Below are 19723 nucleotides of genomic sequence, written 5' to 3' on the forward strand. Positions count from 1 at the left end.
TGTTGGGAGCGAGCGAGGAAGGGACGGTGTGTGTGGGACAAACAAAGAGTGTGTGTAGCGGACGACCAGTGCAGCGGTTAAGGAAAAGGTTGTGCAGTTGTCGACTGTTGGCTGGCCCTATTAAAGAGTTGACTTCCCACCATATTCGTGCCACCGCTTGGTTTATGTGCAAGACGTTTGACGGAGTTAACCCCGAAGTAAAGTCCACTTCGGCCCTGGAGGAAGAACTCCCCTGTGTCCTCCGACCACGGTCAGAAGACTGAGCAGGAACGGTTAACACTTAACTTTTTACTTTATTTGTTGGTTTGGCTCCATTTCCCACACAAACAAAAATAAACTGCAACTAAATGTAGGAAATCACCAATCGCAAAGTCTTACCGCAATTTTTGGACTTTTTCTTCTTCTTCTTGGCCAAAAACTTTAAGGCGTGCCTAACCACCACCAACTGGTATGGAGTGTAGGTTGCCAAGATTTACATTGCCAAGTGTATACTTTAAAATCAAATTCCATGAATCGATGTTGTATTTCTGACATTTTAATTTAATTCATTTCAATTTTATTTATATAGCGCCAACTCATGAAACATTTTAGTTTAACATTGATTATCGATCCCTCCTCCCAACAGTATTCACATTACTTTGTACTATGCTTTTTTATACTAACCAGGGTCAAATTAAGTTTTGTATGCCCCCCCACCCTCCAATCCGCTCACCATTTGACCACCAACAGTTGAGTTTGAACTGTAAGCCCCACCACAACTGTTTTTTTGCAACGAGAAACCCTTGATATGCACAAGGCTAAACAAGCGCCTCTGGCATAATCCGCTGGAGGAAACAAAGCTTCTTCAAAGGACTTTTCTGCACTTTCTTTTACATGAATGACTACGTCTCAGATAAATTATATTTTCCTATGTACTTACATGCATGCCATGTTGTTCTGTTTACATACCCTGTCTGGAACACATTGGAGTAGTTTTGCTGCTTAGCAAAGGCTAAATAAAAAACCATTTGTTTTAACCAGACAAAAATAAACTCAGGTATAGTTCCTTTAATTTTTTTATTAATGTGCCCTCCTTTCTGCCCCATCTTCTAGTTATTATATCTCTTACTGTATTTTTGGTTCTATAAAACCATCTTCTTTTCCTTTCTCCATCCTTTCTTCAACTCTTGTTTAATGATACTTTTTGCCTCTGATTTACTAACAATATCTTTAAAGTTGGGCGGCAACAGTGTATCAATAAATTTAAATTTTAAAAGTGTTGGCAACAAATTTCATTACCAATTCATTGTGTTGCTCGATTATATGGAGGACCAGCTCTACCATATTTAAAAATTAATACAGAAATAAATAAATGCTCAAAAAATAAATATGCATACAATTAATTGCCACCAAAAACACAATAAACAAATAAATGTTGGAAGAAATTAAATTACACAGTGAGACATAAATGTATATATCTCTTTTAATTAGCTACTTTATTTATTACTTACTTTTTTAGGTATTTATCTATGTGCATATTATGATATTTTTGTCTGTTTTATTCTTTCTTTGTATTTTTTTGCCCTATTTATTTCTCCAATGCTATTTATTTCTGTTTGTCCTTTTTACATTTCTGTCTGTCCTTTCTACATTTCTGTCTGTCGTTTTTACATTTCTGTTTGTCGATTTTACATTTCTGTCTCTCGTTTTTACATTTCTGTATGCTATTCTGCCTCATTATGCAAATGAGGAGGGGCAGGGTCCTAAGGGGTCAACTTCTGCCCATTGGTTAGTTAGCATTTTACTGCATCCCTCAAATCTACATTGGACCGATGTTATGCCGAAAAGTACATGCCTGCCGAGATATGCATTCCCTGTCGCGGGATACTGCATATCGATGAGAAAAACGAATTCAAATATGACCATGGGAGCTACTTGTTCTTATATTAATAATATAAAAATGATTCAAAATACCTCTCGTGGGAAAAAAAACTGTGGTTATTTGGCAGATTCATTTACAAAAGTACGGGTGTTATGAACAACATTAAATCCAAAGATTTTGTCTGAGGTATGGCTGATTTATTTGTTGTGGTCTCTTGTCATTCACACACAACAATAAACTGACAGCCGACGTGAGTTTTGAAACTGCAAAGTTTGTCTTAAGGGGAAAATCAAACGTGCATCTACACAGCACAGCCTTCACAGACCAGTGTGATGCATTCCCGAGCGTCAGAAAGCTATGGTGCATTCAGGAGCATGGGACATTTCAAACAAGACGTTTACAAGCAAAGAGGCACAAAACGGAACAGAACTTAACTCATACAATAATGTATTTATCCAGAAACAGTGTGGGCTTTCTTACAATACTGAATGCTCTATAATGGTATTTCTGTTATTTTTTGATTATGCACATCTGCTAACTTTTTATTCTAAAAAATTATAATATTACAGCAGCAAATTAACAGTTTTTCAAAAGCCTGTTTAAAAGCTCCAAATGGGGCTTCAGATCATACAGCGACAATTGCGCTGTCATTGTTTTACAGGGCAGAATTTGCATTTGCTGAACCTTGTCCTTTAACTACAGATGGATATACAGGAATATAGTCACACCCCCCAACAGCCACAACGCCCAAGCCATGAGCCCCTGGGGCTCCCCACCCCCCAGCAGAGCCCATGACAGAGCCACAGGGGCCCAGGCTCCCCGAAGCAGCCACCAGGAGCAAGCCAACGCCTGTCCGAGCACCTAGCCCCAGACATTGAGGACCACCAACGCACCAGCGGGCCAAGGTGCCAGCCACCGGAGGAGAGCAGGATGAGGGGGATTGGCTCCCCACTTAATGGACACCTCACATATCACAGGAGAGGGGGCAGTCCAAACCCAACCTGACATAAAGTCAAACAGAAAACCAGGTACACAATCACATTCACACATTCCCACCCTAGTGACCCTGAGTCAAGCATACACTCTTACCCACAAAACCACCACACACATCCTATACTCCCAGGTTCACGTGCCAGCACCCTAGAGGGGTATCCAGCCCCCAGACCTGGAAGGTAAACCCCATCATCGGGATTGGGGGATGGTGGGCCCACAATCAAACGCTGACCAACCATAACCATACTCTGGCCCTAACCCCACACCCCGATCCAAGCCCAGACAACCGACAGGCCCATCCACCCGGAGATGCGGCCAACATGAACTGAACAGGGCGGCCAACCAGAGCCCACCCCACGAACCCTGAGACGCTGCCTCCCTCACACCCTACCCTTCATAAACCAGGGGAGAGTAGAAGTTCCAGCTCCAGCCGACCCCTCCGGATGGCAATTTGAGAACAGGGTTGTGAGAACTGCTTACTCAAGAATTGGTATAAAACGGGTTAAGGAGATGTAACGCCATCTACAAAAGCCTAACCCTAACCCATCCGGTTTTATCCGGAGTCCGGATAAAAAAGACACTGATACGGCTTCTCAGTTCTGTTTGTTTTTCAATTCAATTCAATTCAATTCAATTTTATTTATATAGCGCCAAATCATGAAACATGTCATCTCAAGGCACTTTACAAAGTCAAGTTCAATCATATTATACAGATTGGGTCAGATTATACAGATTGGTCAAAAATGTCCTATATAAGGAAACCAGTTGATTGCATCAAAGTCCCGACAAGCAGCATTCACTCCTGGGGAACCGTAGAGCCACAGGGAGAGTCATCTGCATTGTACATGGCTTTGCTGCAATCCCTCATACTGAGCAAGCATGAAGCGACAGTGGGAAGAAAAACCACCCATTAACGGGAAGGAAAAACCTCCGGCAGAACCGGGCTCAGTATGAACGGTCATCTGCCTCGACCGACTGGGGTTACAGAAGACAGAACAGAGACACAACAAGAGAGACAAAAAAGCACAGAAGCACACATTGATCTAGTAATCTGTTCTACATTAGATGGTAGTAGCGGGTGAGCCGTCTTCTCTGGATGATGTCACAGTTAACAGAACGCCAGACCAGGTGTACCTACTATGAAGAGAAAAGAGAGAGAACAGAAAGTTAAAGCAGAAATGACAACACATAATGCATAATTGAAGAACAGTAGAACTCAATAGAGTGAGAAAATTAGATCCTGATATACTCCAGTAGCCTAAGCCTATAGCAGTAAAACTATAAAGGTAGCTGAGAGTAACATGAGCCACTAGTTATAATTTTTGTCAAAAAGAAAAGTTTTAAGCCTAGTCTTAAAAGTAGACAGGGTGTCTGCCTCACGGACCAAAACTGGGAGTTGGTTCCACAGGAGAGGAGCCTGATAGCTAAAGGATCTGCCTCCCATTCTACTTTTAGAGACTCTAGGAACCACCAGCAGACCTGCAGTCTGAGAGCGAAGTGCTCTGTTAGGAACATAAGGGGTAATCAGAGCTCTGATATATGATGGAGTTTGATTATTAAGGGCTTTATACGTTAGAAGAAGAATTTCAAATTCTATTCTTGATTTAACAGGAAGCCAATGAAGGGAAGCTAAAATTGGAGAAATATGATCCCTCTTGTTGATTTTCATCAGAACTCTTGCTGCAGCATTTTGGATCAGCTGAAGGCTTTGAACTGCATTTTGTGGACTTCCTGATAGTAAAGAATTACAATAGTCCAGCCTTAAAGTAACAAATGCATGGACCAGTTTTTCAGCATCACTCCTGGACAGAATGTTTCTAATTTTGCCGATATTCCGGAGGTGAAAAAAGGAAACTCTGGAAACCTGTTTAATATGGGATTTAAATGACATGTCTTGGTCAAAAATAACACCAAGATTTTTTACTTTATTACCAGAGGCCAGGTTAATGCCACCCAGATTAAGTGATTGGTTAAGAAGTTTATTTTTTGAGGACTCTGGCTCTTCCTATCTTTGTGAAGCAGAATTCACCTAGCGTTGGATTGTTCACCCACTAATAGGGAACGTGAGCTGGGTTTAGACCGTCGTGAGACAGGTTAGTTTTACCCTACTGATAATGTGTTGTTGCAAAAGTAATTCTGTTGCCACTCACTGGACCTGAATAGTACTGCAGTTTTCAACACAACTTTGCCAAAACTTTGCAAATGGAAACAGAAAAAAACAAAGAGCCCCAGACTTTGGTTTACCTGGGAAACCAAATCCTGGGGCTTTAAATCCTTTGGCTTGTAATTGAAAAGGGGCTATGGTCTCAATTCAGTGGTTCCTAATAATGTTTCAAGACCAAATGTTCTCAGTGATTGCTGTGATGTATGTGTTTAGTTCAAACACATTTATTCACAAAAATCCAAATTGTGTCAAGCTGGTTCTATACCAGGATACATTAGTAGTGAACTCAGTTGGTTCTGCAAAGAAACGCAAGGTTTTGGCTGTGTACTTCTCTCTACTCAACATTTCCCCCTATGCCCGGTCAAATGCTGATCATATGCAACTAGTTTTACTGTAGAACTGGGGCTCTTAAATGTTTGCGCCCCACTTTTAAGAAAGAAAAAATTTCATTCTACATGTACTGAAATCATTATTGTAATAAGAACAGCACCAATAACATTTAAAGTTCTCTAAGTTATGGTAAAGGTATCTGTGAATTGTCCGCTACAGTTAATGTAAAATATAATGGATGTGTCATGATTTGTCTTAGATGAACCCAGAGAGAGTACGCACACACAGAACTGGTTTTGAGAGTTTATTGTAAACAGTGGGTAGTGGATGATGAGAACCAGAGTCTGTTACCGGACAGGAGTTGAAGGGTGCAGGAGCTGGCTGACAGGAACAGAGCAGGGAGAAATCCGGAGGAGCTGGGCTGCTGCAGAACCAGGACTGTAGACCAGAGGATAATGAAGATGAAGAAGCAAAATCCAGCAGCGCAGCAAACAGGTACTTAGCTTGGCAGACGAGGAGCGAGACGTGACGGGCAAGGACTGGAACAGACAGGCTTGGTGTTTACGGAGACAGAAGCGAACTGACTTGACCGGCGTGGTGTTGGATTGACTGAAGCAGACTGGACCTGACAGGCTTGGCGGTATTGATCATAGACATCATATACGTAGACGTCCCATTGGACACTGCCGGCCGCTAAGCTGACGTGCCTACAGGGCGGCCATCTTGGGTCAGACCACAGATCAGACAGCTGCTGTCAGAATGAAAAGGACCCAGCTCAGATCTCATTTTAATCATATGTTCACAATGCTGGTGACCTTTCAGTCAGATTACACATAATGATTTAGTTATATATTTTGCAGTTATATATTAATATAATAAACACACATAAATTATACACACATCTCTCTCTCGCTCTCTCTCTCTCCTCTCTCTCTCTCTCTCTCTCTCTCTCTCTCTCTCTCTCTGTCTATATATATATATATATATATATATATATATATATATATATATATATATATATATATATATATATATATATATATATATTAGGGCTGGGCAAGTTAACGCGTGAATTTCGCGTTAATTCATTACACTATTAACGGCGATATTTATTTTATCGCGCATTAACGCATGTTGCTCACATGCTTTCAGTCAGTGTCAGTCAGCAGGCGCGCTGACTGCAGCGCGCTGTCACGGCAGCACTCTCCCGCTCCCCCTCCCCTCTCGTACATGGCTCAGCGGCGCCAGCCAATCAGCACGCAGGCTCAGCCTGGCCCGCCCACTTAGCTCTCACACAAACTTAACAAAGAAACAGCTGAGAGAGACCGCAGCAGCGAAAAAACATGAACAGAGGAAGTAGCACCGTTTGGCTTTATTTTAATACCGTAAATGAAATTAAGCTGTATGTTTTGTAAAAAGCCGGTTCATTTCAGTGGAAACACAACAAATTTATCTAAGCACGTTAAAAAAACATTAAAACGTCGAGCCACAGAAATGGAGAGAGGAGACGAAACTTCTCTCACTGCCCCGACAGACCCACAGACTGACGTCTCTGACTGAGGCGTTTCAGTCCTCCAGGGAACATCCAGGTAGATCAGTGGATGGATGGATGGATGGATGGATGGATGGATGGATGGATGGATGGATGGATGGATGGATGGATGGATGTTACTGGAGCCCACACATAACATGTAATTAAGACCTTGAAAGAACCCAGTACATATATTCAAAAGTGTTATTTAAGATAAGATAACATTAGCTAATCCTTTTTTTATCCCACGACGGGGAAATTTATAGGATTAAAGCAACAGGCAGGTGCACACAACACAGACAAAATTACATAAGGATTGAAATATATAAGAGGTGGATTAGCGAAAAAACACTGAACATAACATTATTATTATTATTATTATTATTATTATTATTATTATTATTATTATTACTATTATTATTACTATTATTATTATTATTATTTAATTGTAATAATAAAATAAAAACCACAAAACCCAAAAGGTCAACAGTTTCATGATACATCAAGCTTAGTGACTGGCTAATATACAGCAGGTCAAAAAAGACCATATTTTGGCTGCAGTGCTTGCTGTTCTCTTATGAAGAAAAGATCAACTAGTGCACTAAATTCAATAGATGGGTTGAAAATATCCAGTATAAAATAAGTGCTACAAATGTTACAACACTTTTGTTCATATGGCAGCAGAACATTAAAATAAAAGTGCTCTTTACACTACTTTTGAATTCATTCTTGGAATTTGTAAATACAATGCGATTAATCGCGATTAATCGCGATTAATCAGGGCGATTAATCGCGATTAAATATTTTAATCGTTGCCCAGCCCTAATATATATATATATATATATATATATATATATATATATATATATATATATACACGGTGTGTGTGTTTTGTCGCGTTGATCGCGCGACAAAACACACACACCGTTCCCTAATGTTTTTTCCCCCGCCGTGTTCTCCGGACTGGGTTTCTTTTACCCTCGGCGTTTTCCGTAGTTTCAAGAGTGCTAGAAAACTGTAGCAAAACAGACCCACGCTGCGTGAGCGCAAAGTTTCTTTTACCCTCGGACACATGCGACTCTGGGCTTCTTTTTTCTAAAAGCGCTTGTAAATTTCATGAGTCACGGGTTGCGGTTTTTTTGGGCAGGTTTCTGAAAGTGAAATCACTTATTTGGGCTCTAAAATAAGTGCCGAAATAGGGGTTATTATGAGGCTTGCCTGCACTACATTAGAGTGTATCCAGCTGAAATATCACTCCGCCCTAGGAGCAGACGATAGTAAAGGCAGACAGAGCAACTCTGCACGTATTTTCTGCAGTTTACGGTGCAATAACCGGTGATAACTGCTGCAAGTAGATTACTTGGTGCAGATCACTATTTTATCAGACATTGGTTCTGAAGATGAGCTTTTACACGCTGATAACATTGCAGAAACCCCAACCCATAAACCGCACTTTAATGCTTATTAATTTATTGTCTCTGTATTTGACAAACTAAGGCTGAATCACGTTGCCAAACGAAGTACCTGGAGTTACTAATCAGTTGCTAAACAGTCTCTTTCAAGGGTATTAAGCTCCTGTCCCAGTTGCAAGCAAAGTGTAAGACTGGAATGACCTGGAAATTTAAAACCTTTTTCCAGGGTTAAACTCTAAGAATATGGATAGAAACAGCAAGCAAAAATATTCAAATAAATTATTGTTGTTGGTGTAAAAGCTCAGAATTAGATGTGTGTGTGAGACAGAGAGAGAGAGAGAGAAAGAGAGAGAGCGAGAGGGAGAGAGAGAGAGAGAGAGAGAAGAAATTAACAAAACTTATGACTTTATTGAAATGTACAATTTTTATTAATTTATATATTTATGCATAATACCATGTCTATCTTTGTTTAAGAGGCAAAAAAAAATATATCGGCATGAAAACAGGTATTTATTTACACATTTGTTTAAACACTGTGTAAACATCAGGGCGTCATGATTAGTCATATAGCCATTATAGTCCAGAGTTTAACATTTGGCACCAGGATGTTTTCATTCCAATTCTGAAAAGTGCTTGAAAAATAACAAAATAAAAATATTTTTTGTACAAGCATGTATTTTATTAGTGTCATTTATTGCAAAATTGCATATTAAAATGCCCAAACAGACTATTACACTGTCAGAAATAAAAGGATAAAATATGCGATTAATTTGCGATTAATCTCGAGTTAACTATCGACATTATGCGATTAATCGCGATTAAAATTATTAATCGTTTGACAGCACTAATATATATATATATATATATATATATATATATATATATATATATATATATATATATATATATATATATATACAAAAAACAGATACTCAGTGACCATCTGACACTTTTTAAGAGTACGTGATGACAACAGCACTTATCTACATAGGAGCAAAACTATATACAGACAAGTGAAATCAGAGGTGCCAATAACAGCATTTAAAAATTATATAATACAGGAGGGAAAGAAATCAACAAAAAATTAATATTGAATCTTAGAATCAAAGAGATTACAAAATCATAGCAAAAACAATATATATTATTGCTTATATTGTTTATATTATTTTAAACAATATATATATATATATCCTCAGTCACATCTCTCAGAAATCAGGGTGTTTAATGTACTTCTCTCTGCCTCCATGCCTGCTACCCATTAGCACATATTGTGTTTATGCCGGGAAAAACTGTAACTGTAAATCATGAGGATTATCTATCATAAATCTTACTTATGGAAGGTAATTGCCCGGGATGTGGTTTGTAGTGTCCTTTTATTTGCGTACCCATAAGCGGAGTAAAAACCGGGCATCCTGGGACGGAGCTCTGGAAGTTTGTTAACTGTCAATACAAAATCAAAATTATTTATTAAGTTCTCGCCCCGCCCTCTTTATCGAGCATGCATCAGAGCAGACTTGTGCGTTCTTCAGACTGACCGCTTTCCCAGAATGCACCGCGGCAAGATAATTTTTAGGCTTTTTAGAAATTAAAAATGTTGTTTTAAAAAAATTTTCAATACGATTTATTGTGGTGTAGTATATAAATAGTTTTGAATGTTAAAGAAATGCTAAAGAACTGTGCGTCTCATGACGTCACAAGTACGCTTCCGTTCCAATACACCATACGTGCTGCGTGCTCGCGTTCTCGTCAAGTCCGATCTTCCTGTGTTCTCGCCAAGACTGGACTTGACGAGAACGCGAGTCCGTACTCGCGTTCTCGTGAATTGAGAAACGGCCGATGTCTATGGTATTGATGACTGAAGACTTCTTCTTCTTTAGGTTTTAACGGCAGCTTGCATGCATCGTTATTGCATTACTGCCATCTATGGGATGCTTATATATCTTTTAAATCCTCATCATGATCCCAGAATTTTTTTAAAAATGGAAAATCTTCTTCTTCCCCTTAGTACTATTTAACTTTTCAACCACATTCTCAAATTTCAATTCCCCATTAACACGTAATTCTGTTTTTAATAATGTTCTTTGATTTACATATTTTCTGCAACTAATAAAAACGCGTTCCATTGTTTCTACATTTCCACACCAACAAAAAAAACAGTAAGATGTTTCCCCATCTTAAAAAGAGTGCCATTTAAAAAACTGTGACCCGTTCTTATTCTATTTATGATTATCTCCTCCGTCCTGTTTATTCCTCTAATCCTTGTTACAGCAACTGTTTTTTGTATCCTATACAACTGCCTTCCATTTATTTAATTATCCCACCTAATTTTCCATATATTCTTGCTTTCTGTCCAAACTATACTTTTGCCTTCAGATTTTGATAACTTTACTGGCATATCAATGTCTTCTTTTTTAATAGCCTCCTTAGCCAACTTATCTGCTCTGTCATTTCCCAAAATGCCTAAATGAGTCCAAAATAATATTACATTTTTATTTTGTTCACATATTCTATAATAAACAGCCATAATCTCATATAATATATTTTGAAGATTATTGGTACATTCCTTTTCTATACTTAATAATGCAAATAATGAATCACTACAAATTATTATTTTATTTATATTAGTATCCTCCACCCATTCTAAAGCTAATATAGCACATAATTCTACTGCATATATACTGATATAATTAGATGTTCTTTTCGAAATATTAATCTTTTAATTCAGGAATCACTACTGCTACACTAGTTGCTCCATTATTTTGGATTTTTTGAACCATCAATATAAATTTGCAAATAATAATTATATTTAATCTGTATTTGATTATAAAATTCTTGGCAGATATCTATAATATTTCTTTTCTTCATATTTAATAGTGATCTATCTATATTAATACATTTCCATATCCATGTAGGTCTCAAATCCCACAATATTGTTGGACTGAATTCTTTGTTACTTCGACTGCAGCCATGTCTTGATGACATCAAAAGCTGGAAGACTTTAAATTTCCTGCACTTAAATTCTGACAAGACAGAAGTTGTAATCTTTGGACCAGTGTCCTCAAAAAAAAAAACTTCTTAATCAATCACTTAATCTGGATGGCATTAACTTGGCCTCTAGTAATAAAGTAAAAAATCTTGGTGTTGTTTTCGACTAAGACATGTCATTTAAATCCCATATTAAACAGGTTTCCAGAGTTTCCTTTTTTCACCTCAGGAATATCACCAAAATTAGAAACATTCTGTCCAGGAGTGATGCTGAAAAACTAGTCCATGCATTTGTTACTTCAAGGCTGGACTATTGTAATTCTTTACTATCAGGAAGTCCACAAAATGCACTTCAGCTGATCCAAAATGCTGCGGCAAGAGTTCTGATGAAAATCAACAAGAGGGATCATATTTCTCCTATTTTAGCTTCCCTTCATTGGCTTCCTGTTAAATCAAGAATATAATTTAAAATTCTTCTTCTAACGCATAAAGCCCTTAATAATCAAACTCCATCATATATCAGAGCTCTGATTACCCCGTATGTTCCTAACAGAGCACTTCGCTCTCAGACTGCAGGTCTGCTGGTGATTCCTAGAGTCTCTAAAAGTAGAATGGGAGGCAGATCCTTTAGCTATCAGGCTCCTCTCCTGTGGAACCAACTCCTAGTTTTGGTCCGTGAGGCAGACACCCTGTCTACTTTTAAGACTAATCTTAAAACTTTCCTTTTTGACAAAGCTTATAGTTAGAGTGGCTTATGTTACCCTGAGCTACCTCTATTGTTATGCTGCTATAGGCTTAGGCTACTGGAGGACATCAGGGTATATTTTACTCACTCTACTGATTTCTACTGTTCTCCAGTTTTGCATTGCATTACATTGAAATGACTGTTGTCATTTCAGCTTTTAACTTTTTGCTCTCTCTCTTTTCTTCATAGTAGGTACACCTGGTCTGACGTTCTGTTAACTGTGACCTTATCCTAGGGAAGACAGATCACCCCCTATTACCATCTAATGTAGAACAGATTACTAGATCAATGTGTGCTTCTGTGCTTTTTTGTCTCTCTTGTTGTGTCTCTGCTCTGTCTTCTGTAACCCCCAGTCTGTCGAGGCAGATGACCGTTCATACTAAGCCAGGTTCTGCTGGAGGTTTTTCCTTCCCTTTAATGGGTGTTTTTTCTTTCCACTGTCACTTCATGCTTGCTCAACATGAAGGATTGCTGCAAAGCCATGTACAATGCAGACGACTCTCCCTGTAGCTCTACGCTTCTCCAGGAGTGAACGCTGCTTGTCGGGACTTTGAAGCAATCAACTGGTTCCCTTATATAGGACATTTTTGACCAATCTGTATAATATGATTGATTTTGACTTTGTAAAGTGCCTTGAGATGACATGTTTCATGAATTGCACAACAATTCATGAAACATGGCAGGTGGAGTGAGATCAGACTGATTAGGGCCTAACAGGTGTGACTGATTGCTAAGGGAGTGGAGGGTGCGCTGAGTGAGAGGAGGAGGAACTGAAAAATAACAGAGAAAAAGCCAGACCAAAACTAAACCATGACAGGATGCTCCACTTACTATACTGGTTTTGCAAAAGAGAATTTGCTGTCATTGACATAATCATTTGTGATTTTTAAGTAAGAGTTTAAATATTTGATGTTCACAATTTCAAAGGTGTTACACAAAATACTTTGTAGGAAATCTAGGGTGGACATCATTGTTTTACATTTAGGAATTTTAATAAATCAGTGCATTGTGTATTAAGCTTGCAAAATAGAATGATTTAAAGCTGTATCACCTTTTATTTATACCTAAAAAATATTTGTATCCATGAAATGAGGTAGTAGTTGATAGTTCAAACTGTGGTTTGAATCACAGAATGAACCATGGTGATCATATTTCATGAGGTAAACCCTTTAATAAAAGCATGTAACAGATTCATCTTAAAATATGTAGTAAAACAGTGTTTATAAAGAGTAAAATAATTTATTCAAACAGTGAATTATTTTAGAAAACATGAACTCTAAAATCAACAGAGCTGACACTCTTTTACTGGTTTCACTACAATATTTACAGGGAGGCTTTCTGATAAAAATTAAACTGTAAAGCATTCTGGGCATTTTTAGAGTAAAATTGTATTTTATTATTTCAAGATTAATTTATTATTTTGAATTTACAGTGAAGAAAATGTACGCTTTGTGGCACAAACTTTATTTTAAAGGCAGTTTTCATGTTCATTTCAATGGAAAACGTAGTTTGTTTTTTAAGTTAAAACATTTTCTTCTACAGTTAAAATATTGACACCAGCACCATTTTTAGCCATAAAATCAACAATAACAATACTTTCTAAAACTGTGAAAGAAGAAAATGTTTTACCTATAATTCTATGTTTTTTTTGTTTTGTTTTATACAGTGTATGAAAGAAATAGGTAAAAATATTTGATCAAAGAAGAAGCAAGTTATGTTTAGATTTTCTGTTTTCCTCTGTGCAGTAACCATAGAGAAGCATCTCTGCTGTGTAACTCTCCTCGCAGACTGTTAGCTTGGTTTTGTTGTAATTATAAGAACTTTTTTTTAACGCTAATGAAGTGCAGTATTGAGGACATGGTTCTCTGCAACAGCAGAGTGTTGATCTTCTGAACCAAGCACAAGTAATCTTTGTCTAGCTCACTAAATGGGTCGAAAACATTTCTCTCACTTAACTAGGTTATGTATTTACAAAGACTCTGTCTTTCTCCCACAATCCAAGAACATGACTGTTAGATTAATTGGTCTCTTTAAATTGCCCTTAGGTGTTAGTGTGTACATACATAGTTGTTTGTCCTGCTGTCTCTGTGTTGCCCTTTGATGGGCTGGCAGCGTCCAGGGTCTTACAAATGACTGCTGCTGGAGATAGACACCAGCCTATCATCATCATCCCTAGTTGATACAGATCGCCAAGCTTATCTAGACTTACCTAGATAAGATCTGTGACATCATTTTTTTAAGAACTCCGTCTGACAGCTGTTGGCAACAGGCGGAATATAGAAAATGACTTTGTGTTATCAGAACAGCTTCAAATACTTCCCACGACAGATACAAAGGGACACATGCTTGCAATGAAACATCCTGGAGCAGAAGGTTTTGTTTCAAGTAGAAAGTGACCAAACCTGGAGGCAAGGCACACTGGGACATACCTATTCGAGCACATCTGGCCGCTGCTCGTTTAGCTCTTTAATCATCTCAGATCTCGGTGATGCACTGAGCGGGTCTTGGGAACATTTGGAAGTTTCTTTATAGTTTGCTGTGTGCTGATGATTTGTAACTCTGCTGCACGTTGTCATCTGTTTTCAACTAATTCTATAAAGAAATTATAATTGGCTATACGTGGGATTGGAGAATTTGTGTCGGCTGTTTGGTCAGTATGGGATGTAAATATCTGCTGGTTGGCGGGGTCATTGAAACGGGGACTGGGGTTCGATTCCCGGTTGCGGCTGTAAGGGGCATCCAGCATAAAATCTCCGCCAAGCCTGTGTGAAAGTTATTGCCTTCCTGTGGTGAATAAGAGAGGAGAACTGAGTAGAAAACAGAACCGTACCTTCTCTTAGCAGGTGGTTGTGCAGAAGCAGGAAGCCGACCACAGCGGCAGTCAGAGCCCAAGCCAACCGGAGGAGCAGCATCACGGAGACCCGGAGGAGAAACGTCCTAGCCGGGAGGACTAGATCCGCGCTCTGCTGCGTCTGTCTCAGGACCATGCAATAATTCCGATCCGAGCCAGGTTAGGATTGAAACCACTCGTCAATGGTAGCGGCTGAAGTAGCCAAGGAACTATTTAAAAGTGATCCTTAGTGGTCCGTTGTACCACGTTCTTCTGAAAAACACATTCAATCCAAAGAAGAAGTTCGACAACTCTCTACTGAGGACCTACACATCAGTCCGCTTCTCATGTGGATCGGTGTAAATCCACCGGGAGATCAGAAGAGTCGGCTCCGAGGATGCTGATGCTGAAGCATGTTTCACCACTGAAAACTCACAGACAGCTGCTGCGGCTCTTTCCATGTCTCTGACGTCACTGACTGACGTCACACAGGTTCGCTTAAAAGCCGGCAACCTCTGGAATTCATACCGGGGCACAGTGGGATGTTATGCTGCCAGAATGGGGGTCCGAACGCCAGACTGCATGCGTTTAAAAAGCAGATGCATGATGTAGGATACAAATAACACAAAAAGTTGGCCAATCATTTACATCTGATAACCTAAAGCCTCTCCTTAGGTTCCAGTAAAAAATTTTTTTCCAAATTTATTAAAATCTTGAATTTATTAAATTCTTGTAAAAAAGTTACCGAACCAGCAGTTTCATAATATGAACCTTTTAGAGTTTAGTGGGAGTCTTCTAACCCTCAATGGCATGGAGTTGCACTGAGATAAAGTATTTTGGCCCACACACTCCTTTTATTTTCAGAAAAACTTCACATTAAAGTTTTTATATCTTGCTCTTGTAAGCTTTCCAAAATCAACTATAGACATGTATATAACCAGGGGCGATGCTAGCCACTTCAGTGTCCTGGAGGACAACTGCCTTCTTCCGACGCAATTCTGAGCAGACTAGATCACATTTAACACAACACACACAGCTGGAAATATCCTAAGATTATATTGAAAGTCATCCCGATAGTCGGGGCCTGTAGGAGGCAGAAGATTGGGACGAAAATCACAGAATTAACCGGAAGCATAAACCGCAGTGTCATATACAGCTGATCTGAACACGGAAGTTCACTCGTGATGCCAGACTTAACAACCGGACTGGAGCAGCTTGCTCCAGTCCGGTTGTTACCTTAAAACCTTAAGACACTTGCTTTAAGGTTTCTAAAATGAAACATTCACAAAAACATAGAATAAAGGTGTTAGAAAGCTACTATTTTAACTACTAAAACAACACTACACAGTCTTCTTCAGTTGATGCTATCTTGTTCTATTCTAGAATTCCCTATGTCTGTCACACCGAACTGTCACTATTCACCCTGCAGTTCATCAGCACTGAAGGGTACTAAAAGTATGGGTGGACACCCCAAATCTTCACAGAAGGACAATAAATATACTCAATGCACCCAGTATTGTATGTTTACACATTTAAATGACATGTAATAAATTGTCTTATTCGAATCACTGCTTGTGGTAAAATATTACTCTGTCTCTGGAGCTTAATCATGTCTAAATAGTTATCCAGACTGTGTCGCTTTAGGCACTGCTATGTTTTCACCACTGACAGTAAGAAGTTACATAAATAGCAACTAAGTATTCACCTCGACTGTTCCAGAGGCTCAGACTGATATTTCCTGCCAATCTGCAGCTTCTTCAACCCCACACAATAGGCTCCACTGTAGGCGTGGGACTTCCACAAGCGCACCCACGTCACCTGGGGGTGCCACAGCCCGCTCAGTGCCACCATCTTCATCATCTTCACTTTGTGCTCAGTCTACATTCTTCTTCCTTTCATCTACAGCTTTGGCTCTATCAACAGCCCCATCAAGTTCTTAATCTAGACTCCTGGCTCCATCCTCTTCATTAGCCCTGGGGCTCCTAACTTTTTTGTGGGTTCCTGACTGGCTTCTTGTAGGAGCCCTGCAGCAGTAATAAGTCTCCTGACTTCCGGTGGAAACCTCAGCTCCTGTTCTCATCCCTGAGGGTACAGTGGATGCCTCAACTCCTACCCATGTTCCTGAACTCAGCGAGGATGGGGTACAGGCGGACCCGCTTCCTGCCAAGTCTCCAGAGCTCCGCTATGGGTTCCAGTAACTTGGCCGCCATCCTCCAGTGTTCCGCTGTGGTTTGCAGCAGTCCGGCTAGCGTCATCCAGACCTCCACCATTCCATTGGACTATCAACTGCCAGTTGGAGCTCTGCAGCGGGCTCCAGGGATCCAGTCTTCAGACCCCTGCTCCTGGGTCCACCCTGCAGGTACCAGGTTCAGATTCCTGCCTGCAGGGATAAAGGCGGCTAGGATGCCTAGATGACAGCACTTGTGAAAAGCACAGAAAGGATTAGAAACACTTTATTTTACTCTATATAGGTGCACATTGATGCATAATAACTAGTGATACTTCAGGTTCTCCATTATATAATGAATGAAAAAAGAACAGGGTTTGTTTGACTTTAATACTGAGTGTATCTGAATTTCCTGTATTGTATGACATGTTGAAGATTTTTATTGCCGTGGAAACGGAGCTCTTTAACAAGCCTGAACTCCCCAAGGTTCTCTCTGGACCTGAAGGTTTAGTGCACCCATAGCCTCTTCTTCCTTGCTGCTCGTTTCCTTCTAGGCTAGTACTAGCACTTTGCTGCTGACAAAAAACAAATGACTAGACCCACCAACCCAGCCAGTACAGCGCCGACCAAGCAGCGCAGCACTGCGCAAATGCGCTGAACTCTGCAGCAACTGCAATGAAGAGTGCATCCTGTCTGAAAGGGCCTTAATGCAAATGAAAAATTTATAGTGCTTCTCTATTGTGTGCAGTGTGTGCGTTGCAATGAAATTTCGCTCAAAATGTACATTTTTAATGTGCAGTTTAATGACAATAAAGTCTATCAACGACTATGTCTATAAACATCTCAAGGCACTTTGTACAGTGCCTTGAGATGACATGTTTCATGATTTGGCGCTATATAAATAAAATTGAATTGAATTGAATTGACAAAATTTACATTCCAACATTTATATTGCATCAAATATAGCTGGCATTAGAGAGGCACTGCAGTTGCGTAGTCACTTTGGCATGAATTAAATAATTCACAATGGCTATTTAGGTGACGGCTGGGAGCCAATCAAACTCAGCAGACAATTTGCTTTTGTCCAGTCCCAATAACGGCTATCTTTGCTTCATTCCTGTGAATGTGGGTCCAACAAAAATAAAGGAACTGCAGGCTATGGAATGTAGAGATGTAGAATATCTGGTGGACAGAAAGCCAAGCCGAATTATTTTGAGTGCAACTGATGAGAAAGAAATCATGGAGATCGTGAGAAATTGTAAAAATAAAACCTCTACTGACTGCAACGATATAGCTATGATAACTGTAAAAAGCACTATTGAAGGGATTTCAAAACCACTAACCCACATCCATAATTTGTCCTTTAAAGCAGGTAAAATTCCTAATAAAATGAAAATTGCAAAAGTGGTGGCATTGCTTCAAACTGGAGATGGACATAAATTTGCAAATCACCGGTCTATATAACACGCCACCAATTCTCAAATATATTGGAAAAACTATTTACCGACAGATTGGACAAATGTAAAAAACACAATCTAACTGCAGAAAGATAGTATGGATTTAGAGCCAATATAGCAACATAAAATTATTAGAGGAAATCACAAATAATAATAATGATAATAATAGCAATGCATTTTATTTAAAAAAAGCTCCTTTCAGAACACTCAAGGACACTGTACAGAACAAGCAGAACAACAAAGATAAAACTGCAAACAATAAAAGTTACAATGAACCAGCAATCGCAGAGACTATGTACTTTTGAACAGATGGCTTTTGATTTTAGACTTGAACTGGTAGAGGCTGTCGGTATTCCAGAGGTCTGGGGGGAGAGAGGTCCAGAGTTTGAGAGCAGAGCTTTCTTCCGGTCTACTTCCCATAGTGCTGAGGCAGGAAAGAGGAACAGCGAGGAACAGTGAAGTGAATAGGAGAGAAGGATCTAAGGTAGCGGGAGGGTGTAGCAATGTGAAGGGTAGTAGGAGGTAGCGAGGTTGTGGATGGCCCTCAATGTGTAAAATAGGATTTTGAATTATATTCTGGATCTAACAAGGAGAGATGAAATGAGGGGATTTTAATAATAATGCAAGCTGCTGAATTCTGAACCACTTGTAAAAATTTGAAGGATTTTTTGAAGAAGGCCAAACAAAAGAGAGTTACAGTAATCAATGCAGGAGGTGACAAGGCTATGGATGAGAACGGATGCACAGTGAGTGGAAAGGGAAGGTGATTAATGCTGCATAGATGAAAATAGTAAGAATGGGTGATGTTATTGATGTGAGAGGTAAAGGATAGGTTGCTATCGAGGATGACACCCAGACTTTTACCCTGAGATGTACCTGAGGTAGACTAATGAACCATCTAATGAAAGGGAGTAATGGTCAGCTTTGGGTTGAGCTGGGTCAAAAGCTACTTAAAGCCATGCTAAGTCATTCTCAAGTGGCACTCCCCCTACAGGGCCGTGTTTTAAATAGCACTGTTGCAAATACTCGCTCCCTCCCCGTGCCCTCCACACCCAAAAGCTACAGCGCTCTGTCACTCAAAGCAGAGCGATGGAGAGAAAGTGAGAGATGTGTCTATGCTGACCAATAGACCTGGCGGCTCACTGTGAGACCAGTATCACAGGTAAATTTATTTTAGCGCTTGTTTATTTAGGAAAGAGAGGGGGCAAGGAGGAGAGAGAGAGAGACAGAGAGAGAGACAGAGACAAA

General features: G+C 39.5%; 1 protein-coding gene across 1 annotated transcript in view; it reads right to left on the reverse strand.

The window, feature by feature from the left end:
- LOC105927018 (chemokine-like protein TAFA-5) overlaps positions 1-15265 on the reverse strand; it is a 69806-nt gene extending 54541 nt beyond the window's left edge. The window contains exon 1 of the mRNA XM_036145685.1: positions 14852-15265. Coding sequence (XP_036001578.1) covers positions 14852-15008 — 157 coding nt within the window. The 5' untranslated portion in view covers positions 15009-15265. The remainder of the gene's footprint in view (positions 1-14851) is intronic.
- Between the last annotated feature and the right edge of the window lie 4458 nt (positions 15266-19723).

This window comes from Fundulus heteroclitus, chromosome 2 (assembly GCF_011125445.2).
Source record: "Fundulus heteroclitus isolate FHET01 chromosome 2, MU-UCD_Fhet_4.1, whole genome shotgun sequence".
In the NCBI taxonomy this organism is placed as follows: domain Eukaryota; kingdom Metazoa; phylum Chordata; class Actinopteri; order Cyprinodontiformes; family Fundulidae; genus Fundulus; species Fundulus heteroclitus.